Raw genomic sequence first — 22,855 nt, forward strand, 5'->3', positions numbered from 1 at the left:
CTGATTCAATTTAAGACCATCTGATAAAAATGCTTTTCCTTACCACCAAAAAACTTCACTTGCTTTAAAAAGGATTGTCACACCACTGACTTCCTATAATAATGTGAGGAGCTTCCCAAGGCACCTGATCTAAATTCGACACAAACCCTGAATTTGCATGCAACTCTCCCGGAAACAATAACAGGTGTTATCTTCACAGCTATCTTACTGAGACATTTTTTATTCTGCAGTTTTTAAGCTGAGGGCTTCAGGGCCCAGAGGGTAAGTGCCCTGCCCAGAGTCACAAAGCTCAAGGTAGCACTGGACCCAGGCAACCCAAAGAACTATTTTTCATCGCTGCACCGTCAGGCAGGAGACGGGGGTTCTAGCGCTGCATCGACACCACTCTCAACATGAGGGCCCCCTGGGCAGGAGCAGTTCACCTCTGTCTTGACCACTGCACCTCTGTGAGCAGGGTGTTAATGCTCTGCTCGGTCTTCCAGGATTGTTGTGAGAACATGAAATGAACAGAATGAAAGCCTTTCAGAAAGTTCAAAGTGCTATACAAATGCGCCATGTGCTAAACATATTCAACTCTGAATACTCCAGGAACAGAGAGATTACTCTCGAAACTATAGAGAAGAATCTAACAGTCTTTTATTTGCAGCCACCTTGAAGTGTCTTTTATGGTGTCTATCTGGAAGCCTGTAAAGTAACAGACCAAAGTCTTGGCTGCAAAGCCAAACACCCTGAACGAGGCAATATAAAAAGTGGACTTGCCGGTTATTGTTGACAGCCAAGCAGTTTCAAAATACAGATGCAAACAGCAGTCTGTAGCCAAGGAAATACATTTTCCCTTCAATGAAAATAATCTTGATTTTAAAGAACACATTAAGATGATCATTTTAATTTCAAAATATCAAATCCTGAGAGAATAGAATGATTTCTTAAAAAATGTACAGAACTCTGATAAACAAAGAACCAGAATTCTTTCTTACCTCCCACATGTATACATTATTCTTAACCTGAGATCTCTTTTTCTTATCACCAACAAATGGCCCAAACTTTTTGCCTTTTAAAATTGGTTTAGTGGCCCAGACACCTAGAAAATAAAACCAATATTTTTGTTTTGTGGTTATTTTAAAAATTGAAGCATTAAAATCAATTCAGTTTCACAAAAGTTAAAAGGCTAGACAGCCTAAAAGCAAGAAAATGTTAAATCTACTGAGATCGTGACATCAAATTAAATCAAATCTTCAACAGAGATTTTTATTTTTCTTCTTTACATTGCTCTGCATTTTCCAAATAGCCTGCACAGAATCTATATTGTTTTATAAATAGGAAAGAATTTTGTATACTTGTTTTTAATTTCTACATGTGAAATTACCCAGACAGTACAATCACAAACACACAGAGAACAGCACAATCACAACAACTAAAGAGAAAAAATATCATAATGTAGTGAACCTATAAACAATTTTTAAACTCCTCTTTCTACTTTTCTACAGATTCCAAATGGTTTGCAATGAACATGAGTTGCTTTCATAAAGGATTACAAATACAGTTTGATGAATATAGATTTTTGAAGTTTGTTTGCTCAAGGTGGAAAACCCTCTCCTCTCTAGCTAAATTTCCTGAAAACTTAGCTCCTGGAACAACGTACTTTTCAGAGTTTCAAACAGCCAAGATTCATACTGCTCTGTGGCATTCTCAAGGGTATTTCCATGTTCCCTGCCCTGACCATAAGGCACACAGACAAGATGAAGAAGCAGTGGGCAAAACGGCAGGAGGCCGCCCCGGAGTCAAGGGAACCAGCACCCAGCAGTGACTCTCACTGACAACAGCACTCTGGACAGGCTCCCTCACCCGCTGGCCTCAGTTTCCTCGTGTACAGGAGGAGGGTGGGGCTGAGACAGTCCTGTCCAGCTAAGATACACGAATTCTACTTTTCTGTAAGTCTGCTCTGAATCCCATTTCATAACACAGCTAATAATCAAATAGGGAAAGTACAAAATCAATCACTTTCATGCGACCAATACAATATAAATGCTCAACTAACATCATAACTTTTCAATGACATTTAGGAAAAGCATTTATCAGCTACTTATTCACATACATATATACATAAAACTGGAATATGAGAAATACATCTTAAAAAAAAGAAAACAGGATACAAACATGATACATTCCAAGACTGTATTTTAACTAAACTTTCATAATTTACTTCCTTAGGCTTCTGTCTAAAGATTAGGACACAAAAATAAGTCCAAAAACACAAAAGTTTGGCTTGTACTCAATGAGAAATCCCAGCCAGAAGCATTCAGGCACACTCAGGTTGTCACTCATTCAAGTACCTACTGAGGTCCATGAAGCATCAGGTACTAGAGACATAAAGATAAGTGCAGGTACTCACAATCAATGAAAGGGACAGACGTGAAAACAAGTACAAAATAATGAAATAAACATCATAGTAAAATCATGCTCAAGTCACAGTGAAATCAGAGGAGGGAGTGAGACACTCTGTGGGAAGAAGAGGCTGAGGGAGACACAGAGGAAGGGGGACACTCAGGCTGGGTCACAAAAGATGGGGGGAGGGGGTATTTGTGTGTGTTTCCAGTTTAATTTTTTTTTTCTTTTTTTTTTGAGGAAGATTAGCCCTGAGCTAATATCTGCTGCCAATCCTCCTCTTTTTGCTGAGGAGGACTGGCCCTGAGCTAACATCCATGCCCATCTTCCTCTACTTTATATGTGGGACGCCTACCCCAGCATGGCTTGCCAAGTGGTGCCATGTCCGTACCTGGGATCCGAACTGGCAAACCCCAGGCCGCTGGAGAAGAATGTGCAAATGTAACTGCTGCGCCACCGAGCTGACCTCTCTAGTTTAAATTTTGTAATCTACGTTCACTTTGGAAAATGTATAAACACTACATAATCTTCCAAGTCAAAATGTAAATCTGTTGCTTTTATGGTGAGCTCCCAACCTTAACTGTGGCAAAGGGAGCCTCGCCACAGCCTGCACCCCCTTCCCCGTCTCCTCTGCGACCCTTATACTCACCGATCCGAGCCTTGTCAACAGCAGATGGGAAAAGCCTCACTTCCTCTGGAAGGCCTCGAAGTACATGGTCAGGTACCTCGGCGAGGGTCTCAGCAGCTGCTACAGGCTCAGGAGCGTTCTGCAAGTCAAGAAGCAGAAGGATCACAGCAAAAGGAAGAAAGCCCAGTTAGTGTTTTGGTGTTTTTCTGGTCCAATAAGCAAATATGCAAAAATGTAACTGAAACTCGAAACTGGCAAGCCAGACCAAGGCGATGATGGCAAGCATTTCAGGAGTTGCTCTGACACTTGTCTGTGAATCTCCAAAGGAAACCATGCAACCTTCAAACATGTCTGTGTTCATCTATTTTGTCCCAGCCACCTGCAGCCATTTTCAAAATATGTAAATCTCTGGCACCATACTGCTTTAAACTCCTGCAGAATCTGGCAGCAAAGCACAGCTTAAGCTTACTTTTTAAGTCAAAAGCTACCATTTCGAACATTTAAAAACAAAAAATCAACGCTCTCTATTTAAATAAAGACTTCCAGCCGGCACACACGATAATGACCGAGCTGGGCTATCAGACCCACCGAGCCAAGTTTTCACCCCCCAGCAACCACACCCCTTCACAGGGGCTTGCACATTCCGACCGAGAACACGACAGCTTACTCGGGGCCCTCAACAGAAGTACGGCCTTCCAGGAAACAGGAATTTACCACTGGATACCAAGTCACTAAAGAGCAGAGTCACCACAGTATCACAAACTCTCTAACAAACAGAGAATTTTATATAATTACTGACCAAAGTTTATGCTAAAATTCATCATAATGTTAAGAAATAAGATTACTATTCAATATGCATGTAAGGGAATAGAAAGGGGAGATTTGAGCCAACTGGTAGAACAAGACTTAGTTTAAAAATAACTTTCAAAGCAAAGGAAACCCAAGTGTCTATTAACTGGTACCACATATGCCCTAAAGAACTGCTGTGCATTTCATGACACCGCAAAGAATGATGGGTTTTGTAGTCTGAGTGTTTTTTATTTCACCACAAAACGAAACATTTCTCAAGGATTTTCAAAGAAACTAATATAGGCAAAAAGCAAACTCCAAACTAAAAAGATCAATTTTCCCAAAACAATGAAGCTCTTGTAGTCTTTTAAGAATGTTTTATGCCAAGAAAATAATTTGTGCCAATAAAACAACTGCCAAATTTGCGTAATCCCAGCATTTCAATCTTTTTACAATATCAATAGGCCGCTTTGAGAGAAATAAATCTCACAGCCACGAACAAGATATTATGAAGCCGGCCTGCCTGGAGCCAGAATGGGCAAAAGTGAGCATCTACTCGGGTTCATTCTTGGGCAGGGCAAAGCTGACAGCGCACAGACTTCAGAAGCACAAATGCTTCCATCCTGCTGGATTTACTTCTTGGTCCCGACAGTATCACCAAGCACAAGTTAAATGCCTTCCAAAACATGGGAATATCAAAATTGCCCCAGAAAATGGTCTTACGGTATTTCTAATTAGCTGAAGTGTGAAGAAATCTAGCCCACAAATTTCTCACTTCTAAATATAGTGTCCTCGTTTTTAAAATGTTAATCTATAAGGTGGATTTTTGCAAACATGAATAAATTTTTCCCAAAGAGGGAAAAGGTATTAAATTGGTAGTTGGTGTCCTAGGCTACATAATAATACTTTTCTAACAGGATAAATTAAGCAGTCTTAACAAGTAACAGCCAGAGTTGTGAGTCCTAACAGCACGTGGCCATTTCGCACAAGAGAAGTTTTTCTTTCCCTTTCTCAGATGGGACCCTAGGCAAAGATTTAAAATGATTTGACACCACTTAACCTCCCCAGGAGCTTTGAAAACAGAGTGTCAGCTAACCTAAACTGACACGTCCAGGCCCTATTATATTAATACTAACCAACCTCTGGGGCCTCCTCGGGCAAGGCCCTGTGCGAACTGTCTGACGCCCATGACAGAGTTTACTCCAAACAGCCAAGAGGCAGGGACCATCAGTGCCTCCTCCCAGCCCCCCTACTCCCTACAGACACACAGAGGAGGAAACTGAGGCTTAGGGAAGTCGTCTGAGTTAGAGCCCAAGTTCGTAACCAGGTGGTGTTTCCAGTTAAGATTCTGCTGGATCAGGTCTAACGAGCTAGTGTAAAAGCTGGAACTCTAGTTGACAACACTGTACTACAGAATCGAAATTGGCTGAAAGAGTAGAATTTACATGTTCTCACCAAAGGAAAAAAGAGAAAAAGATAAATAATGAGAGGTGATAGATGTGCTTATTAACTAGACAGTGGGAATCCTTTCATAATGTATATGTATATCAAATCACCATGATGTACGTTTTAAATATCTCACAATTTTGTCACTTATAGTTCAATAAAGCTAAAAAAACAAAAACGATTCTGCTGAAATACAATCTAAGAACCTCTGCCCTAAAACCTCCAAACTTAAATGGAAATGTCGGCAGGAGATGGCACCTAAGATAGGAATGGTCATCCAACAGGAAATTTGTCACTTGAGTGTAAGTTGGAGACGATGTATATTAAAATTCCTGAAACACCTGTGACTATAAAGGACCTCAGCAGAGCTGTCACAGGAAAAAGAAATAAGGAAAATTCCTATGCGTTTATTTATCTGCTTTCAGCTACCCCATTATTTTTAATTTGCGCTCATTCACCTAGTAGAGAAAAGCTTACTTTCTGTTTATTTCAGTGTCCTTCACACTATAACGGGACTCAACTAAATAGGAGGACCTCAGTCCACACCAAGCCATCCGGACACTGGCCGGCTGCAAGGCCTTCCTCGCGCCTCTCCAGCTGCTGGAATCTCCAGGGCAGTGGCTGTGGCTGGAAACTGACTGGAACATCTTTAGAAAATCAGTGACTCGCGAAGTAAAAGGCGGTGAGATGATTTGCCTGCATAGAACCACCCTCTCGCCTTCCTTATTTTTCCCTCATAGGTCTTATCACAATTTTAAGTAATTATCTGTATAATTACATGTTTAATGTACCTGCCGTTAGACTGCAATAAAGACAAGCTGGCATCTTATTCAATGTTGCATTCCCAGTGCTTAGCAGTAGACATGAAATGTTTGTTGTCACTTAAATACTTGAATGAATAAATGATTCTTGTACACTAACAAATCTTTTTCAGAAAAAGGAGGGATAGTAACAAATAAAATAGCAGGGTCATCTATCAGAAACTATTTTCTCCATGTGTGCCTGAATTTCTTGAATCCGAAGTAGGTAGTCTTCTGGGTCAATATAAGAATCCTCTTCTAGAAAATATGACTTGCTCTCAATTCCAAGCAATCAATTTACAAGTAAATCTTTGAAACAAAAAAACATTTAAAAGAAAATTTCTCTCCCCTACACACTCATAAACTAGAATCTCTTTTTTATGTATATCCTGATAGTATTAGATGCATTTGATGTAATATCATATTCCAAACAGGGTCATCTTGGTTCTCATGCTGAAGAATCACAACTTGACCCTGGGAATATTTCCCAGACTGATTTTGTCAAAAGTAATTGCAACATCTACCCAATTTATTAAAATATTTCTGCATCCTACCACGTTTTAGGCATCACACTGGCCTTAAATGCATCACTCTAGTGAGGAAGGCAAAGTCAAGCAAAGATATACAAAGCCTGGTAGTTACTGATGCTCTGAAGAAAAATCAAGGACAAGAAGGGGACTCAGTGATGGAGAAGCGGCAGGGTGCTACTGTGACTGCATCCTCAGGGAGGCCCTCTCTACAAGGAAAAGAATTTTGTAATGATATGGAGGAACACACGCCAGGAAAGGGAAGCAGAGGGACCGAATCCTGACTTGGAGATAAGCTTGGTGTGCTCAGAGAACAGACGAGTAGAAAGAGCAATGTATCTGGAGCAGAGAAGGTGAGAGAAAAGCAGCTAGCAGTGAGGTGGGAGAGGCAGGCTGGGGCAATGCCTTAGGAGAAATGCATCATCATCTGCTGGACCACACAGAGCAAGAGAAGCAGAAGGGAGCCAACCAGGGAGCAGATCGCAAGCTCCAGGAGGGAGCCATCACGGCTCCTTCTCCCAGCACCCCAGTCCTGCTGGCCCTGAATGAAGGCACATTCCCATTTTAAGGGTTTCTAACCCTGATCACTGAGATAAGTATGGAGGAAGTTACACAGACATCTCTACTTTCCTGTTACATAATAGGAAATATAAGGACGCGTTATTTCACTCCTTAATGAAGTACAGTCTCCAAACATGTATCAATGAACTGATCTGGAACAGTATGTATTAAATATAATGTATTAAATTTAAGTTAACGTATAAATTACTTAGTTATTAACTGCCAATTGATCTCATTAATTCGATGTCTCCAACTTCCTACCTCAAATTAAAAGAAAGTCAATACACCCTCCCTTCCCCAATTAATGGCCACAGGCATCTCTCCCTCATTCAGTCTGTCATTCAATGATTAACAAACACTTCCTGAGTGCCTGCTCAATCATTAACAAACACTTCCTGAGTGCCTGCTCAGCATCGGTACTGTGCTGAGCCATGAAGATACAATAGTTAACAAAGCTGATTGAGGCCCCTTCCTCACAAAGCTCACTGGCTAGCGGATCTGCTCTTCTCCCTTTCTAACACAAGGAACCTTAGAGATATTTTCATTCTCCAGTTTTGACCCTGCTGCAGAGCCTGTTAAAGGTCCTTCTTCTGCCTTCCCCTAACACCTGTCTTTGGCCCAGGATGACCTTCCCATGATGTTTGAGGGGGAACATAGGGAGTCTGACATTGACTGCTGCCTCTGGCCCAAGATCTATGCTAAGCCCTTTCCGTGCATCACCTCACGGCGTCATCACAACAATAAGCCCGGCTAACACAGACAGAGTATTCAGGACACTATGCAGACACTAGTCCAAGCACTTTCTACATCTTGCCTCATTTAATCTTCACACTACCACTCTGGCTGTGGGTAACTTCATGATCCCCATTTCACAGATGAAACTGAAGCCTTCCCAGTGCCACAGCTAGTAAGTGGCAGAGCTAGGACTCAAAGCCAGCGAGGCTTTGGCGTCCAAACTCAAATAATACGCTGCAGAGGAGCCCTGTCAAGTAACTTTCCCAAGCTACATGGCTTCAAAGTGGTGGAGCCAAGATAAACACCAGACGTCCAGAGTCCCCATCTTAACCTCTAACCCAGTGGGGTCTCGCACTCTAGTCCAGGGACGCCCAGGAAGTCCTTTTCAGGGGTCCACGAGGTCAGAGTTATTGTTCTAACAATACTCAGATGTCATCTGCCTTTTCTCTTACATATGTAAAGGAGAGTTTTCGGGAGGCTATGACATGCAACGATGTCATCATTTTGCCAGCTAATGGAATGTGTGATTGTTTAATCTTGTGTTTGAAAACTTTTTGACTTATGAGTAAGGCCTGCAGTCTAATGAACTACTGTGCCAAGTCAATTTCTTGGTTTTGAGACTGTACTGGAGTTACATAAGATGTCACCACAGGGGAAAGCTGAGTGAAGAAGAGTACACTAGATTCTCTGTACTATTTTTGCAACTTCCCATAAATCTATATTTGTTTAAAAAGTTTAAACAATTTGTTTCAATTTCTAACTTGGTAAATATCCAAAGAATAATCCATACAAACCAACAGCCTGCAAACGGCTGTACTAAGTGAGACCGCCTCTGATCTTCCGGGGCCTCTGACCTCAGGACTGAGAAGCAGAGAACAGGAGCGATGACGAGAGTGTGGAGGTCAGAGAGGAAAGTGAGGGAGGAGGCTGGGTCCACACATCTGTGCCCTACCTCCCCTGCTTCTTCGGTACAACTGGAGGGGGTGCTCCTCCAAAACAGGCACGAGGGATTCTTTTTATTTTCAGGGCCTCACCACTGATCACCAGAAGAGAACAAGCAAAATATACTAGAATAAACTGGGATACATAGCTTCAAAATATTAAAGACAACACCTAATCGTCAGTGCCAGTTAGGGCTCCCGCACGGATGAGAAAGAAAAGCAGGAGGAGTTGCCATCATTTGCTTCTAAGCCCCAGGATGGGGGGTGGGGGGGCGGTGCTGAGACCCCATCAAGGCAAGAAGATTACCTAAAGGAGCCAATTTGCATCTGTGTTCTAGGCTCTGCCCTACCCAGAGGAAGCCTGTCCCGCGGTGGTCCTTCCTAGCAGGATCTCCCCTCCAAGGCCCTGTTACCAGACTCTCCGCAGCTCACAGCACTCCGCATTTCGTAAGCACTTACCGGCTGGCTTGTTTAATGGCCTCTCCCCTAGAAGCAGGATTAGATCACAGACACACAGGGCAGGTTCTGTTTCCCTCACCACCGCACCCAGTGCCTGGCACAGGATGCCTAACTCAGAGCAGCGGTCGCTGTGAACAAACAAGCAAGTGTCTGGCAGTCAAGTGCCAAGAGGTCTGGGCGCACAGAGACAGCTGTAAGCGTACAGACTCAACCGCTAACGGATTCAATGGGAGGGGATGAGACCGCAGAGCAGAGAACGACAGAAGAGCAAGGACAAAGCCCTCAGGAGAAGAAGCAGAAGAACAGGAACAGCAGAGAAGTCCTGGAAGAAGTCATCACAGAGGCACATGGGGCCCCAAGAGCATGGTCTCAGAAAGGCCGAGAAAAGGTTCAAAGAATGGAGAGAGGTCAACAGAGTCAAATGCTGCTGGGGAGCCTTCAAAATCTGTTGTGTCTGATCCCTTTCTCCAGTTGCCATTGCCACCATCATCCTTTAAATCTGAAATAACACAGCAATTTCCACCCGTCCTGCAAATGTCCCACGAGCGTCCCATGTGCCAGCACTGTACTACTCCAGGAAAGCGGCAGTGAAGAGGCGAGGGGTCCTGCCTGCCTGCAGCCTGCCGGTTAACACAGGAGACTGATGGGGTACTCCCCTTCAGTGAAGTAAAGAGTGTGACAGACAGAGACAAGGGGGGGATACTGCTTGAGTTAGGGTAGCTGCTGGGGAGGGCATCTCAGAGAAGACGACGCAGAGACTTGGACTTGAAGGATGGGAATGAGCTGTGTGCTCCAGACTGAGCCCTCCAGAGGAACATCCCAAGGAGACAAAGGGCCTGGCAGGTCAGGAACAAAAAGAGGCCACTGTAGCAGGGGCAGAAGGAGCCAGGGAGAAAGCTGAGGTGGCCGCCGCCAGGACCTGTAGAACCTGGAAGTGCTGCCAGCGTGAGGAGACTGAATGGCACTTCGAGAGCGGGGGGACACCACTAGAAGGTTTGGGGCAGGACAATGACAAGATGTGACAGGAAGGTTTTCTGGCATCCAGTCTATTCTATGTTCAACTTCTCCAAACCCTCTGCCTTCCTGATTAATCGTCCTATTTATAGGCTGAAGCATCTGCCTCAAAAATCTTTTTAAAAACTTTCTAAATAAAACCCAGCAGTTCCTCTACTGGTTTTAGAGACTTTAAGGTTCAAGAGAAGCAAAGTAAATGAGGTACCTGAGAGCTCTCTCCACCTGCCACACCCTTCCTTGTCTGGAAGAGGCTGACACAGGGTGGGAAGGGGCGGGCTGAGCGGAAGAAGGAGCATTCCGGTGCCTCCTTCCCACGGAGTCTGCTACTGGCGAGGCAGGGCTGCCACTTCTCAAACCATCTTCGTCCAAAGCAGCAAACTGTAGGGGCTACAACCTTTCAGGTCAGACGGAGTCTGTTTGGTCCACCCACAGCTTTATTTAAAAAAAAAATTTCTACTGGAAGAAGTCTCAGAAAAATCCCCACTTTACTCTGCAAGTTCCTCCCTGGCCACACAGGCCCCACCGCTGGCCTCTTCCCTCACCAGACCAGGTCCTCTCACTCCGCATCTCTCGCAATTCAGGCTTTCAGCTGATAACGACCCCAAGCCACCAGTCCTTCTGGCCCCAGTTCTTCTGACTAGTCAATATCTTCTACATCCTTCTAGGTCAAGTTCACATTCCAGTTCATCCACAAAGACATTCCAAACAAGTCATGAAGACTGTCCACTTTTCCGATTTCAATCTTATGTTGCACACGTATAGTACTCAAGGCACATGGAGATGGCTCGATGGGAGAGAGACACTGTCAGGGAGGAAACCACTTGGGAGGCTTCCGGAATAGTCCAAACAGGGTGTGTTTGGGTCCGAATTCAAACAGTAACAATGATTACGAGGTATTTTATAGGGCAGAATCAAGACTTAATCACTGGCTGAAAATAATGATAACGATGATGATGATGATACTTCCACAGTGTTTCCTATACTCCAGGCACTAGACTAAGGGCTTCACGTTTATTAACTCGGTTACTCTTGACCACAGCTGCATGGGGTGGGCCCCACTACTACCCCTATCTAACGGGTAAGAAAGCAAATAGCAAGAAGTCAAGTGACCTGCCCAAGGTCACACAGCTGGAGTGGCAAAGTCAGGAGTGAAGGTGGAATGTGAGTCAAAAGACAGCAAAGGTGAGACAGAGCTAAACAATCCTACAACCTTCTTCTCTACTGAAGCGTTAATATCAGAATAACAAAAACCTAAGCCTTCTTGCCACACTTCCTGCCACAGTTATACAACGAAATGCTATTCAAGTTGCTGAACTTTTTTTCAAATTTCAGAAATAATCAAATATTTTCATTCAGAAAAACAATGCTCCAGATTTTATAAAAATAGCTAATTTATCTAGTAGAATACATGATTCAAAATGAGATTTAAGTGCCACTGTTATTCAACAGGTTAATTTCCTAAATGATACATTCATTAACTGAGGTTTAAGTTATGAGAGATAGGAATTACCTCACTTAGAAGACTTCTTTTAAAATGTCTGAAAAATCAGATTTATAAATTATCTATAAAAATGTAATTCTATATCAGTAATGTGCTAAAACAGCAAAAGTGTTTTTTACTTTAACACCATATATATATTGAAGATTAGAAAAAAAGGGGGGGCTGGGATAACTAAAATGAAAGATAGAAAGCCATCCCAGGGTTTCACCAAATCTTTAGAAATACAACTATGAACATATTTATCCAGATGGTACAATGTTCTCCCACAAAATATCTTCTGTAAAAGGAATAAACTACTGCTACACACAACAACATGGATGAATCTCAAAGACATTATGCCGACCAAAAGGAGACAAACACAAAAGAGCACGTACTATATGATTCTGTTCACAAGAAATGAGGAAAAACCAACCCACAGGGACAGAAAGCCAATCAGTGGTTGCCTGGAATAGGGGCTGGGGGGAGGACTAAGTGCAGAGCAGCAAGTAGGAGCTTTGTGGGGAGGTGCAAATGTCCATATCTTGACAGCAGCGGTAGTTACAGAAGTGTACATATTTGTCAAAACTCAACACTCTGTACTTCAAATGAGTACATTTTACTGCACAGAAATTATAACTCAAAGTTTATTTTTAAAGTAAAATAAGTAACTAAACCCTACACTCTCCTCTTTAAATGATGTTAAAATGGAACTTTAATGCCCCAAGAAAATAAAGGACAAAAATACAGATGCTTTGGAAAAAAATTTTTAATCAGTGTTTTTTCTTAACCCAACTAAAGCATTCATCTGCTCCAAACCCTCCAATGGTTTCCCATCTCCCTGGGCAAAATCGACTCTGGTCCTTGCAATGACCACAGAGCGGACCCCACACCTCTCTGACCAGTCACTCCTCCCTCGTCTGCTCTGCTCCAGGCACACTGTGGCCTTGGACGCCTTGGAGCCAGCCTGCTCCACTTCCTGTCCACTCCCCTCTCCTCACACTCCTAAACAAACAGTCACTGGAATTAGGAAGGTAACTCCACTGCACAGCACAGCATTGGCGCTGCCTGCTGCGACCTAAGGCCACGTGTACCATCTTACGTAGGCGACACATACGACTGTGCTTATTTTTCAAAATATAAGAATGAGCAACTTCTACTGGTATTTCATTTAAATTTATAGCAGTAACTCCTTATACACGCTCCATCCAGAGAATGACCATAAATTATTATACCAGATTCAATCTACTTAATTAAAACACCTAGCTTCTTAAGTATCAATTTGACCAAAACTAACACACTGGAGAGCAAAAGCAGTGGGTAACAGAAGAGATTAAATTCAATATTGCTTAAAAGTAAGAGCACATCATAGTATATTCACACTAAGACATCTATCATAACTGTTGTTACCAGCAAAAGACACTCAAGAATCAGAGTATGAAAATACTCTAAATTCTATGAACAATTCTTCTTTGTCTAGACTTGCAAACAAGACTCTTAGCTGCCATTCTGGGGGCAAACAATGGGAGGAAATCAAACAAACTTCAGTTTACTGAAATAGCATTAAAACGTATCTGCCTAAGGAATGAGTATTAAGACTACAATAACAATAAACAGATGGGGACACAGAACAAGAAAATCTTATATGTTGCCTTTGGAAAAGAACAGCAGTCAAATAGTTCAGAAACATATAAAAAAGGACTCTCTTTCCAAAAAGCTGGCAGGTCCATTAAGCTGTCCAATGGAAGAAACTGTCCTCAAATATGGTATTAATCTCAATAGCGCACAAACATATTACTACACCCCTGCCTCCTTACAAGCCAGTCTCCACGGCACAATAAGGATGATGTTCCAAAAAATGGATATCAGATTATGTCACTGTCCAGAGGTTCCCACTACACTTAGAATAAAACAGAAACTTCTTCCCACGGCCCTTCAGGCCCCATAAATCCAGCCCTTGCCTCTCACACCTGGATGCTTGCCAAGCTCCAGCCCCGAGTCTGCTCTCTGTTCCTTGAAACTGCAAGCTCATTCCCACCTCAGGGCCTTTGCACTCTCTGTTCACTCTGCCTAGAATGTTCTTTGCCCAGATCTTCATATACCTGGCTCTCGGTTCCTACTTGCATGTCTGTTGTGCTACTAACCAGCCCTTCAGAACCACCTGCTCCGCCCACCGAATGCAGGGAGCCTCCCTCACCTGCACCACCATTCTTCATCACGTCACCTTGCTGCACTGTCTTCACAGCACTTCTCACCACCTGAAATGATCTTGTTTGTCTTCCTGCTTTTTAACTGTCTCCCTCTATGCATATGTGTCATAGAGCAGAGCCCTTGCCTACCTAGTTCACTGCAGAATCCACAACACACGGGGATGCTGTCTACGCAGGATGAACGAGGGAATCAACGAGCATTCAGAACAGTTAAGATGATGGAACTATGGATGGCTTATCACAATTCTCAGGGTCGGATCTGCAGCATCAAGTGATTAAAAGCTTCTTTTGTTATCTTACTATATAAAACTTTAAAACAAGTTTGGAAGGCTAAATTGCTAAATTGCTTTGCTACAAGTTACTGGTAATATCACAGATTACTGATTGGGATGCAGAGATGCTGTAATCATAAACTACTATATTGATAGAAAGTTTCAAATATTAGTAACAATTTCAGTTATACAAAGATTCTTTGTAAAAAATTAAGTGTGACTCAATAAATTAGTAATCAAGGCCTTTGTATTAAATCATTAGGGATAACAGTGTTATACACCAATTATATCTCAATAAAGCTGGGGGAAAATCATTGAGGATGTATCCAAATAGTACGGCTCTCCTCTCCTTCCGGCATCTGACAGGACTGCGCTGCTTCCCCGCCCCGAGTTTTAAGATAGATGTGGCCAAATGTGAGTGGAAGTGACATGCGTTGAGACAAAGCCTCTATCATCCTTGGTTCTTGAGCAACCACAACAGTAGACCCACGCTGGATGTGTAGTGAGAACAAGAAAGAAACAGGTGCTGTGTTAAGCCTCGAGATTCTGGGGCTGCCTGTTGTTAGCACAGCATAACAAAGCGTATCCTGACTGACAGGGCAGTATAGCATGGTGACCAAGAAGCTGTGCTCTGGAATCTGACAGGCTTGAGTGTGAATCAGAGTTCTACCACTTACTATCTGAGTGATCATGGGCAAGCCATGCCACCTCTCTGGACCTTAATGTCTTCACCCATAAAATGGCTATAATACTTACACGTCATAGAGTGGCTGCAAAAAGTGAATTAATGAGAAAATGTATACACAATACTTAACGGAGGGCCTGGCAAGCTGGCTGAGCAAGCAATACAGAGGTGGTATTAAACTCTAGCATATCTACTTGAAGCTACTATGAGCATATTCACATCATGGAAGTTTGCTCACCTTGGATGTTCTATAAAATACAGCATTCTAAACTCTTTATGGAATGAGAGAGCCACTTATAAAGGTCTGGATTCTCCTATATAAATCTAGAAAAAACATAAGGAAAATAGCGGAACATCTCAAAAGTTAAATATCGGATGGATGTGGAATGTTAGTGAAGCAAGAAAAAGATATCTATGATTTGAAAATGGAGAGAAAAGACAATGGAGAGTGAGGGGAGAGAGTAGAGTGCCTGCTCCTCTTCTTTCCCTACCAGGCCTGGGCTCAGCTGGAAGGAACAAAGGCTCACATGCAAAGAAAGCTGGGTTCCAAATTGGGGAGATAAGAGATATTAAGAAAGGGGTAAGTGCTGAGTGGAGAACAGACCAGAAGAGAAAGGCAGACAAAGAACATATGGGTCTGGGGGCTCTGTGGAGCCCAGGGCTGGGGTTGGAGGGAGAGCCTGGCGAGCCACCACACCAGGAACGACTTGGAACATGCTGATAAGACTGAGCAGTTCAGAATGCTGCATCAACAGCCAGTGCCTAAAATCTGGGAGGCTCTGGCCTCTGTTGCTTCTTCTAAAGGACTCACTCGCAAACAATATGGCATGCTCGCTCCCAGGACCCTTCAGTCCGTAAAACTCAACTGTCAGGCACACATGAACGAGCGATTCTGTGTTATTGTCTTAGAGACCATGCTCACCATAAGAGACAGATCTGACAGCTAAAACTCATCAAAGCAATGCTGACCGGTCCCCAGAGGGAATAATGCAACCCTAAACTCACCATCAAGATTTTAATTAAAAATCAATTTGGCTCAAGTTAAATCTTTTTAATACCTGAAATTTTGTGTAGTTATTTTGAAGTTTTTCAACATTTACTGCTCATTTTCACTGGCTGAAATGAGAAGAATAAATACAAGAGGGAAAAACATACAACGTCCTGAAACAATTCTTAATTTTTAAAAGTTACTGGAATAATTGTTGAAAAACACTCACGCCATGACATAATAGTCAGGTCTAAATATCATACTACTAATATTCTTCAAATAATGAAAACATAACTAAAGACACTGAAAATTTTACTCATAGAAAGTGGACAATTTTTATAATCCACTAAAAGTTTCATTACTACCAGACCATTTAAATTACACTCAAATCAGAAATGTGCTAACCATTAGAAACATAAGAGGACGCTTTTCCATTGATATTTGGCATTTGGCATCAAAGGCAGTCCTCTGCAGATCTGATATTAAAACCTGTCAAAAGCAAAATGAAATTGTAAAAGAGCCAGAAAAAGACATGATTACTGCTACAGCTCATGAATGGCATGTGGACTTTCTTTAAACGCAAGTTCATTTGATAAAATGGAATATTCAAGTGAAAGTCTGAGGTGTCAAACTGGTCTAAATACATTAGATATAAAATATTACTAGCCTAATACAGTATAACAATTAAAGCATCATTAAGCCTAAGATTAAAGTTGTAGCCACTTGAAATAAATGCTGACCAGTGATGCAAAAAAAGCAATGTCAGTATTTAGATTCCACTTTGGAAGCATTCACAGTCATTCTAATCCAGAACCAAGACTCCTCTAACAAGGTCCTAGGCAGGAGAACAGCAAGCTCCTTTGCGTGACCAGGTTGGCATTAAGAATCAATCTTAAAATAGGAAAATAAATGAAATCTGTAACATATATATGCACATAACTTTGATGGACAATGACAGTGAAAATCCACTCTGTTCTCTTTTCCCTCCCCCATCTCACCATTTCAAAAATAATTTGCCTTCAAAAGCATGTCAGTAAATCTACAAGTCTTAAAATAATAGAAACCATGTGCCCCATGTGTTTGCCAGATTCATTTTTTATGATGTATGGGTCCTCTGCATTAAAATAAAAGTATTTTTGATAAAAAAAGTAATGAAAAGAAATCGAAAGAATCCATTCCAAAGATTTCACATCTCTCAATGCAACATGGGCCTGAATTTATTAAACTTGGCCACGTAATAAAATTGAACTTGTGATCTCTAGTTAGAGCTACTTATAAATGATAAAAAGGTGTCTGAAGTTTCAGTTGATGAAGGATATAAAATGTTTTCAAGTCTGATGGTTCTAACCTAAGCACTAAAAATTACAGACTCCACATTTTTAAGTTTTGTCCTTCATATTTTAAAAAAATATGTTTATGAAGATTTCAAAAGAAAATGCTTCTGACACCCCAAAATTTCTATAACTGCAAGTGAAATGATATTAAGACGAGCAAATAAGAATCCTGCTTTAGAATATATTAAATCCACATAACTGGCTTTACTCATCGGAACACCTTTGAGGCTACAGAAATATCCATAGCAGAACTGCTAAATCTCCAGGTAATCCCACACCTCCTGTAAGGAGACACACATCTTACATTTCAATATCTGCCCTCCTGTTTTTATTCTATGAATATGTTTTTCAAGGACAGAATGCTTAAATTTTCCCATTTGATCAGTTTTGGTCTCTAAAAACAACTTTCGATCTTCCCTTTACAAACAATGGGTAATTACAAAGTATTAAAAATGAAAGCTTAATAAGCTTCAAAACAAAAAACAAAAAAAAACACTACAGTGTGGCAGAGGAGAGGTTAAAAAAAAAGAAAGTCTGAACTAATGTTTCTAAGAATGAGCCCTCTACTCAGGGTTCCACAGAAATGGCAACCCATGCCAAAACAACGCACGCTCCACTCCACGAACAAACGCACACTGTGAAAGCAATGAACTAATTAATGGTATTGAGAAACAGAAAGGAAAATCCGGGAGGAATGAACATGTGTGTTACTGTCTTTTAAAAATCAAGAACTGGCCCAACATCTAGGTAATGTATTTGTATAAATTCTTATTTTGAAACTCACCTGATTCATTTTCAATTCCTGTTGTGTTCTGAAAAGATACACACAACAAAGAAACTTCTTTGATTACATGAGCCCTAAAAAGAAAAACAGACAATTGTAATATGCACCTGCCTACAAATTTACAGTGATTTAAAACCACATACAGAACTGCAGAGTCTGCTCAAGGGCTATTCAGAAAGCAACTCCACGTCAGATCAACTCAGGTCTATGCCGAGAGCTTACTCTGCAGATTAATTATGTACAATATAATAGATTTCTTACTAATCTTTACTAGGGCTTCATTGTACTCTACAATTGAAAGCAGATTCATTAGAATAACATCAAATTTTTCCTTTGGAATTACATCATTCCTAAGAAGAAATAAATTAGCTTTGTTAATAGTCAGAAACACAAAGCTTTGCTGAGAAACTGATTATGCAATGTAAATATCCTTTTATTTCTATCAACACGGTGTTGAATACAAACACAATTAAACCCCTTTACATTACTTTGTTTCTCAAGTTCCCAAAGTAGAAAGGTAGATTTACTAACATTTCCAGGGGGAGTTCTCTTCAAGGAACAGGACAAAATCTTGTAGTAAAATGCAAACGTTTTAATATAAGCTGTTTGGAAAGAACTACGATAATTCCTTTAAAATTTTTGTTCAATATTATTCATAGTATAGTAAAACAAGACGACAAAATCATTTCTTGTAAATACATATGACATACTTGTTTCTAAATAATCTATGAAGAAATTCTATAATTTCTGCAACGTACATCCTAGGAGTCCTTTGAAGTCATTCATAAGTGAAAATGGTGCCACTTTAAGTAGCACTTCCATTGTAATATTCTAAATGTTTTCAGCATGTATATATACACACACCATTAAGCATAATGTTATTTCTTCAGAGACTTGCTTATAATAATTAATCTCTCCTTCCTAGACCCCCAAGACTCTGACCGCATTGTAATTTTATGTTCTAATTGTTAATAAACCAAGGAATGTGTAACGTAATGACATCCTTCGTACTAGCTCTATTGCCTGCCCACTAGCAAAAAGACAGTGCTGTGACATTTTACCCCCATTCATTAGTAAGGATCGTTTTGGGGTTTTTCTCCTTGAGCTAATTAATCACACTCACCTGATCACCTTTAACAATCAAAAGCACCATATTTAAGTTAAGACCTAGTCATCTGAACTATTGTTTACTCATAATTGGCACAAGGAACGTATTCCATAACTTGCATCTTGTTAGAGAGCTCAGTGCTGGCCAAATGATTATAAACTCTCAGTAAAGTAAATACTCAGTGAACACAATTCCAGATAACTGGAGGTTACCCCCATGAAGTTCACTCCTTTAAATTTCAGATTTGAGCATCCCTCTCATATATATTTAACATGTCCTTCCTTAGTATACATCCTATATTGAACATAATCGACCCTTTTCTACGGAAATTGTTATGCAGTTACAAACGTGTTATTTGAGTGTCAGACAGTGATGAAGTTCGTGGCCCCTGAAGGCTGCATGCCTGATACCCTCTACTGTAAATGCCTACTGATTGCCACACAGTGCCACTAGGAGGACCCTGTGAGACACCTTCGGCCCCCAGGAGCGAATGAAACGGCAGAGGTTTCACTTGCTCTCTTACTAAGCTTTTCTAAATGGATTTACACAGGGAGTTCTCTTTGAAGAACAGACCAAAGAAACCTGCAGTAAAATGCAAATGTTTTAGGCAACATCTTAGCAAAGAGCTACAATGCTTTATCACTTCCTTTGGTTTGTCTTTTCCTTCTCCCAAGAACCACTAGGATCACCATCTTAACTATCATCTCCAAAGCTTCTTCTAAGGCCAGCAGGCACAAACCAGCTCAGTTCATTTTCACAAAGTACTAGTTGACATCCTCAACTAACAAGACACAGATTCAAGGAAGCTGATAGGTCAGCCAGTCTCATGATTTTGGTTTCTCCTATTGCTTCTTAACCATTTTTCACCAACTTTTTACTCCTGCCTCCACTCGAGCACCTACTATGTATGCGGCACTGTTTCGAAGCAGTAAGCGGAGCACCCCTGCCCTCTAGGGGAAGAGACCCACCATAAACAAGTGAGTAAAATGTGCAGCACGTCAGATAACAAAAGTGCTTTAGAGGAAAATACGCAGCAGAGGACAGGGAGATGGGGATTACTGTCTCTGTCTCTATGCCTGTGACCCCAACAGCGTGGTGAGAGAAGGCCCCACTGAGAGGGGGCCATCTGCATAAAAGCCAGGGAGGAGCTGTGAGATAGGAAGGCACGGGGAGGGGCAGCGTAAGGAACTAGGAACATGCCGTGAGAAGCTCCCAGATGGCAGCATGCTTGGGTACTGGAAGGGAGGCACGGATACCAGTGCTACGGGTGCACAGTGAGTGAGAAAGTGGAGGAGGTGACGTCAGAAAGGTGTGGGGGGACGGTGGAGCGGGGGAGACAGATTACGTATAGGCTTCCCAAGGTAAGCACTGTTCACCAGAATGGTTACAGCTTTTCCACCCAGAGATGGAAAGCACTGGGAGGCTCAAAGTGCCAGAAGTGACCTAATGTGACTTAGATTTTGAAGGAGACTGTAGGGAGTAGAGTGGGGGCAAGCAGACCTCTTAAGAGCTAATGCCCCAATCAGTCTAGGAAAGAGATGATGATGGCTTGGCCGAGGGAGTAGAAGAGATGTGAGAAGTACATGGATCCTGGATATATTTTATAAATAGAACCCTCAAGATTTGCTGCCAGATTAGACGTTAGGTGCGAAGGAAAGGAAGTAGGGGATGACACCAGGGTTTTTATCCTAAGGACATGGGAGGATGGAGCTGCCATTTTCTGAGATGCTGCCTCCTTCTTTCCATCTGCTTCCCATTTGGTTTTCCCTCTTTATTTAAAGCTTTTCTCCTTTCCTTTTCCTCCCCTCGTCACTGCTAGCTCACAGGCACAATTCAAACAACTGAGATAAGATGACATCTGATACCAAATAACGAACATATTCAAGTACTTAAAACGTTGTATTCTTTCATTTATTTCAATGAATCTCAACTTTTTCTTAATAAAAAAGTTACACTATAATTGAGACTGCTACATGATTAATAATCCTCTCTGACTTTCTAGGCTGTCTGTTCCCTCATTGTCCAAATAAGAATGCACTCATCATTTTTTCCAGAGAAAAGAAGGATCTTAACACCTTTATGAAGAGTTCACTGCCCACCCGTATGTGTGGGCTCTCCTCCCCGTCACGTCTAACCCTAACTGCTAAAAACCAGACCTTCATTTTTTCCTTCTCCCTCTTGACTCACAACATTGTCAAATTATATTTTTAAAATATTTTACAATATCAAAAGTATTGCAAATCCCATATCGACTCCTCAAATGATTTTTTTTAAGTTAGATTAGTAAACTATACTAAAAACAAGGAGTGTTAAAAAAAAAAGAAGCGAGACTTTCGGGCAGCGTCTCTTAACAGAGAACCACTGCGTTTGGGGCTGGGCAACTCCTCCCTGTGCGGACTGTCCCTTCTGGCAAGGCCATTTAGCACTGCGCTGCACAATCAACGCCAGCAGTGCCTCGGATCACTTTGACAACCAAATATACCCTGCCCCCATCCCAAACACCCTCCCGGTTGAGACCCTCTGCACTGCAGTAATCACGTGACTAGCTGCAACATGCTGATATATTTCAAAGCAACTTCTGACTCAAAGTTGTTATTGGAGTAACATCCTTAAGACCCCTCTAGGACTGAAAACCCCTGTGGAAGTGTCGCGGCAATCCTACGTAACTTTCATATTGTGTTGACCTCAGCACTGTTTTTATACCCACTTAACACAGATACCTCAACGTCAAAGTTTTATCAAATGTGAGGAGTTCAACTATCAATCCTATAGCGTAGAGGCAGAGGGGACTCTTTCCACATATATCACTGAAACTTAACTATTCTATCAAATTTCTTTAAAATGCTAAACAATTAAGTGTCTCTGGTTTTCCAATGGTAAACACTGAAAATCTTAAAATCCCTAGGACTACTCCGACCCTCACTTACGCCTTAGTTTCCTTGTTGAATTTCTATGCCTGACCAAACTTTCTTGAATATTTCTACATATCCATCCCATTCCACCTTGCTGACATTTCTCAGATAAAGTACATTAGGCAGACATACAAATTGAGAGCACCTGAATCTTTATCACCAACTATGCTCTACTAATAGCATACACTCCTAGAAAAATAAGAGCTTGATCTTGATTTCATATATCTGATTTTAATAACATACACGTACCTAACTTTTCAAGATGTTGCTTCCAAATTCTAGGACAAATCACCCTTACAAATATTTAACTTAATCATATCATACAGATAATTTGATTATACATGAGCAGTATCAATACAGCAACAATAAAATAATTCAGGTCTTTATTCAAATACTCATCCCTTAAAGTGTCAAGACAACCTCAACAACTGTTAAGCTTCTGTCATCTGATATGGAGGGCCGGAGACCAGGAAATCTAGAGATGCATGAGACACCCGAGTCCCCGGGTCAGACTAGCCCTGCAGCCTCAGCCATCTCTCCGTCACTCATCCTCTGAGACAGGGCAGATCAAACTAAAGACAGACACAAACGAACATTAATGCCACTCATATAACACATTATACTGCCATATCTGACCTTTGTAGATTTGTAAAATCTCAAAACTATACGAAAGGTAAAGTAAAAACAACAGCAAACTCTTTAAGATTAGCTGAAATCTGGGAGGGAGGGGAGAAAATCAGGAAAATAATTATTTGATTTGATTTGCACATTCACCTTGAAGTCACTGAGACTATTTTACA

The 22,855-nt window shown here is 41.4% G+C and overlaps 1 protein-coding gene across 6 annotated transcripts in view; it reads right to left on the reverse strand.

Annotated features, from left to right (window-relative positions):
* The window catches only part of PRDM2 (PR/SET domain 2), a 117,242-nt gene extending 94,746 nt beyond the window's left edge, over positions 1-22,496 (reverse strand). For 3 of the 6 annotated variants that reach the window (XM_046661961.1, XM_046661957.1, XM_046661960.1), the window contains exons 1-4: positions 18,036-18,059; positions 16,323-16,406; positions 3,035-3,152; positions 978-1,081 (exon numbers count right to left, since the gene is read on the reverse strand). In XM_046661961.1, the coding sequence (XP_046517917.1) occupies positions 978-1,081; positions 3,035-3,152; positions 16,323-16,406; positions 18,036-18,044 (315 nt within the window). In that variant the 5' untranslated portion in view covers positions 18,045-18,059. Of the gene's footprint in view, positions 1-977; positions 1,082-3,034; positions 3,153-10,490; positions 10,648-16,322; positions 16,407-18,035; positions 18,110-22,475 lie in introns of those variants that run through there. The other 3 variants (XM_046661959.1, XM_046661962.1, XM_046661963.1) reach the window with 3 other exon arrangements.
* Between the last annotated feature and the right edge of the window lie 359 nt (positions 22,497-22,855).

The sequence above is a fragment of the Equus quagga genome, chromosome 5 (assembly GCF_021613505.1).
Source record: "Equus quagga isolate Etosha38 chromosome 5, UCLA_HA_Equagga_1.0, whole genome shotgun sequence".
Lineage (NCBI taxonomy): Eukaryota > Metazoa > Chordata > Mammalia > Perissodactyla > Equidae > Equus > Equus quagga.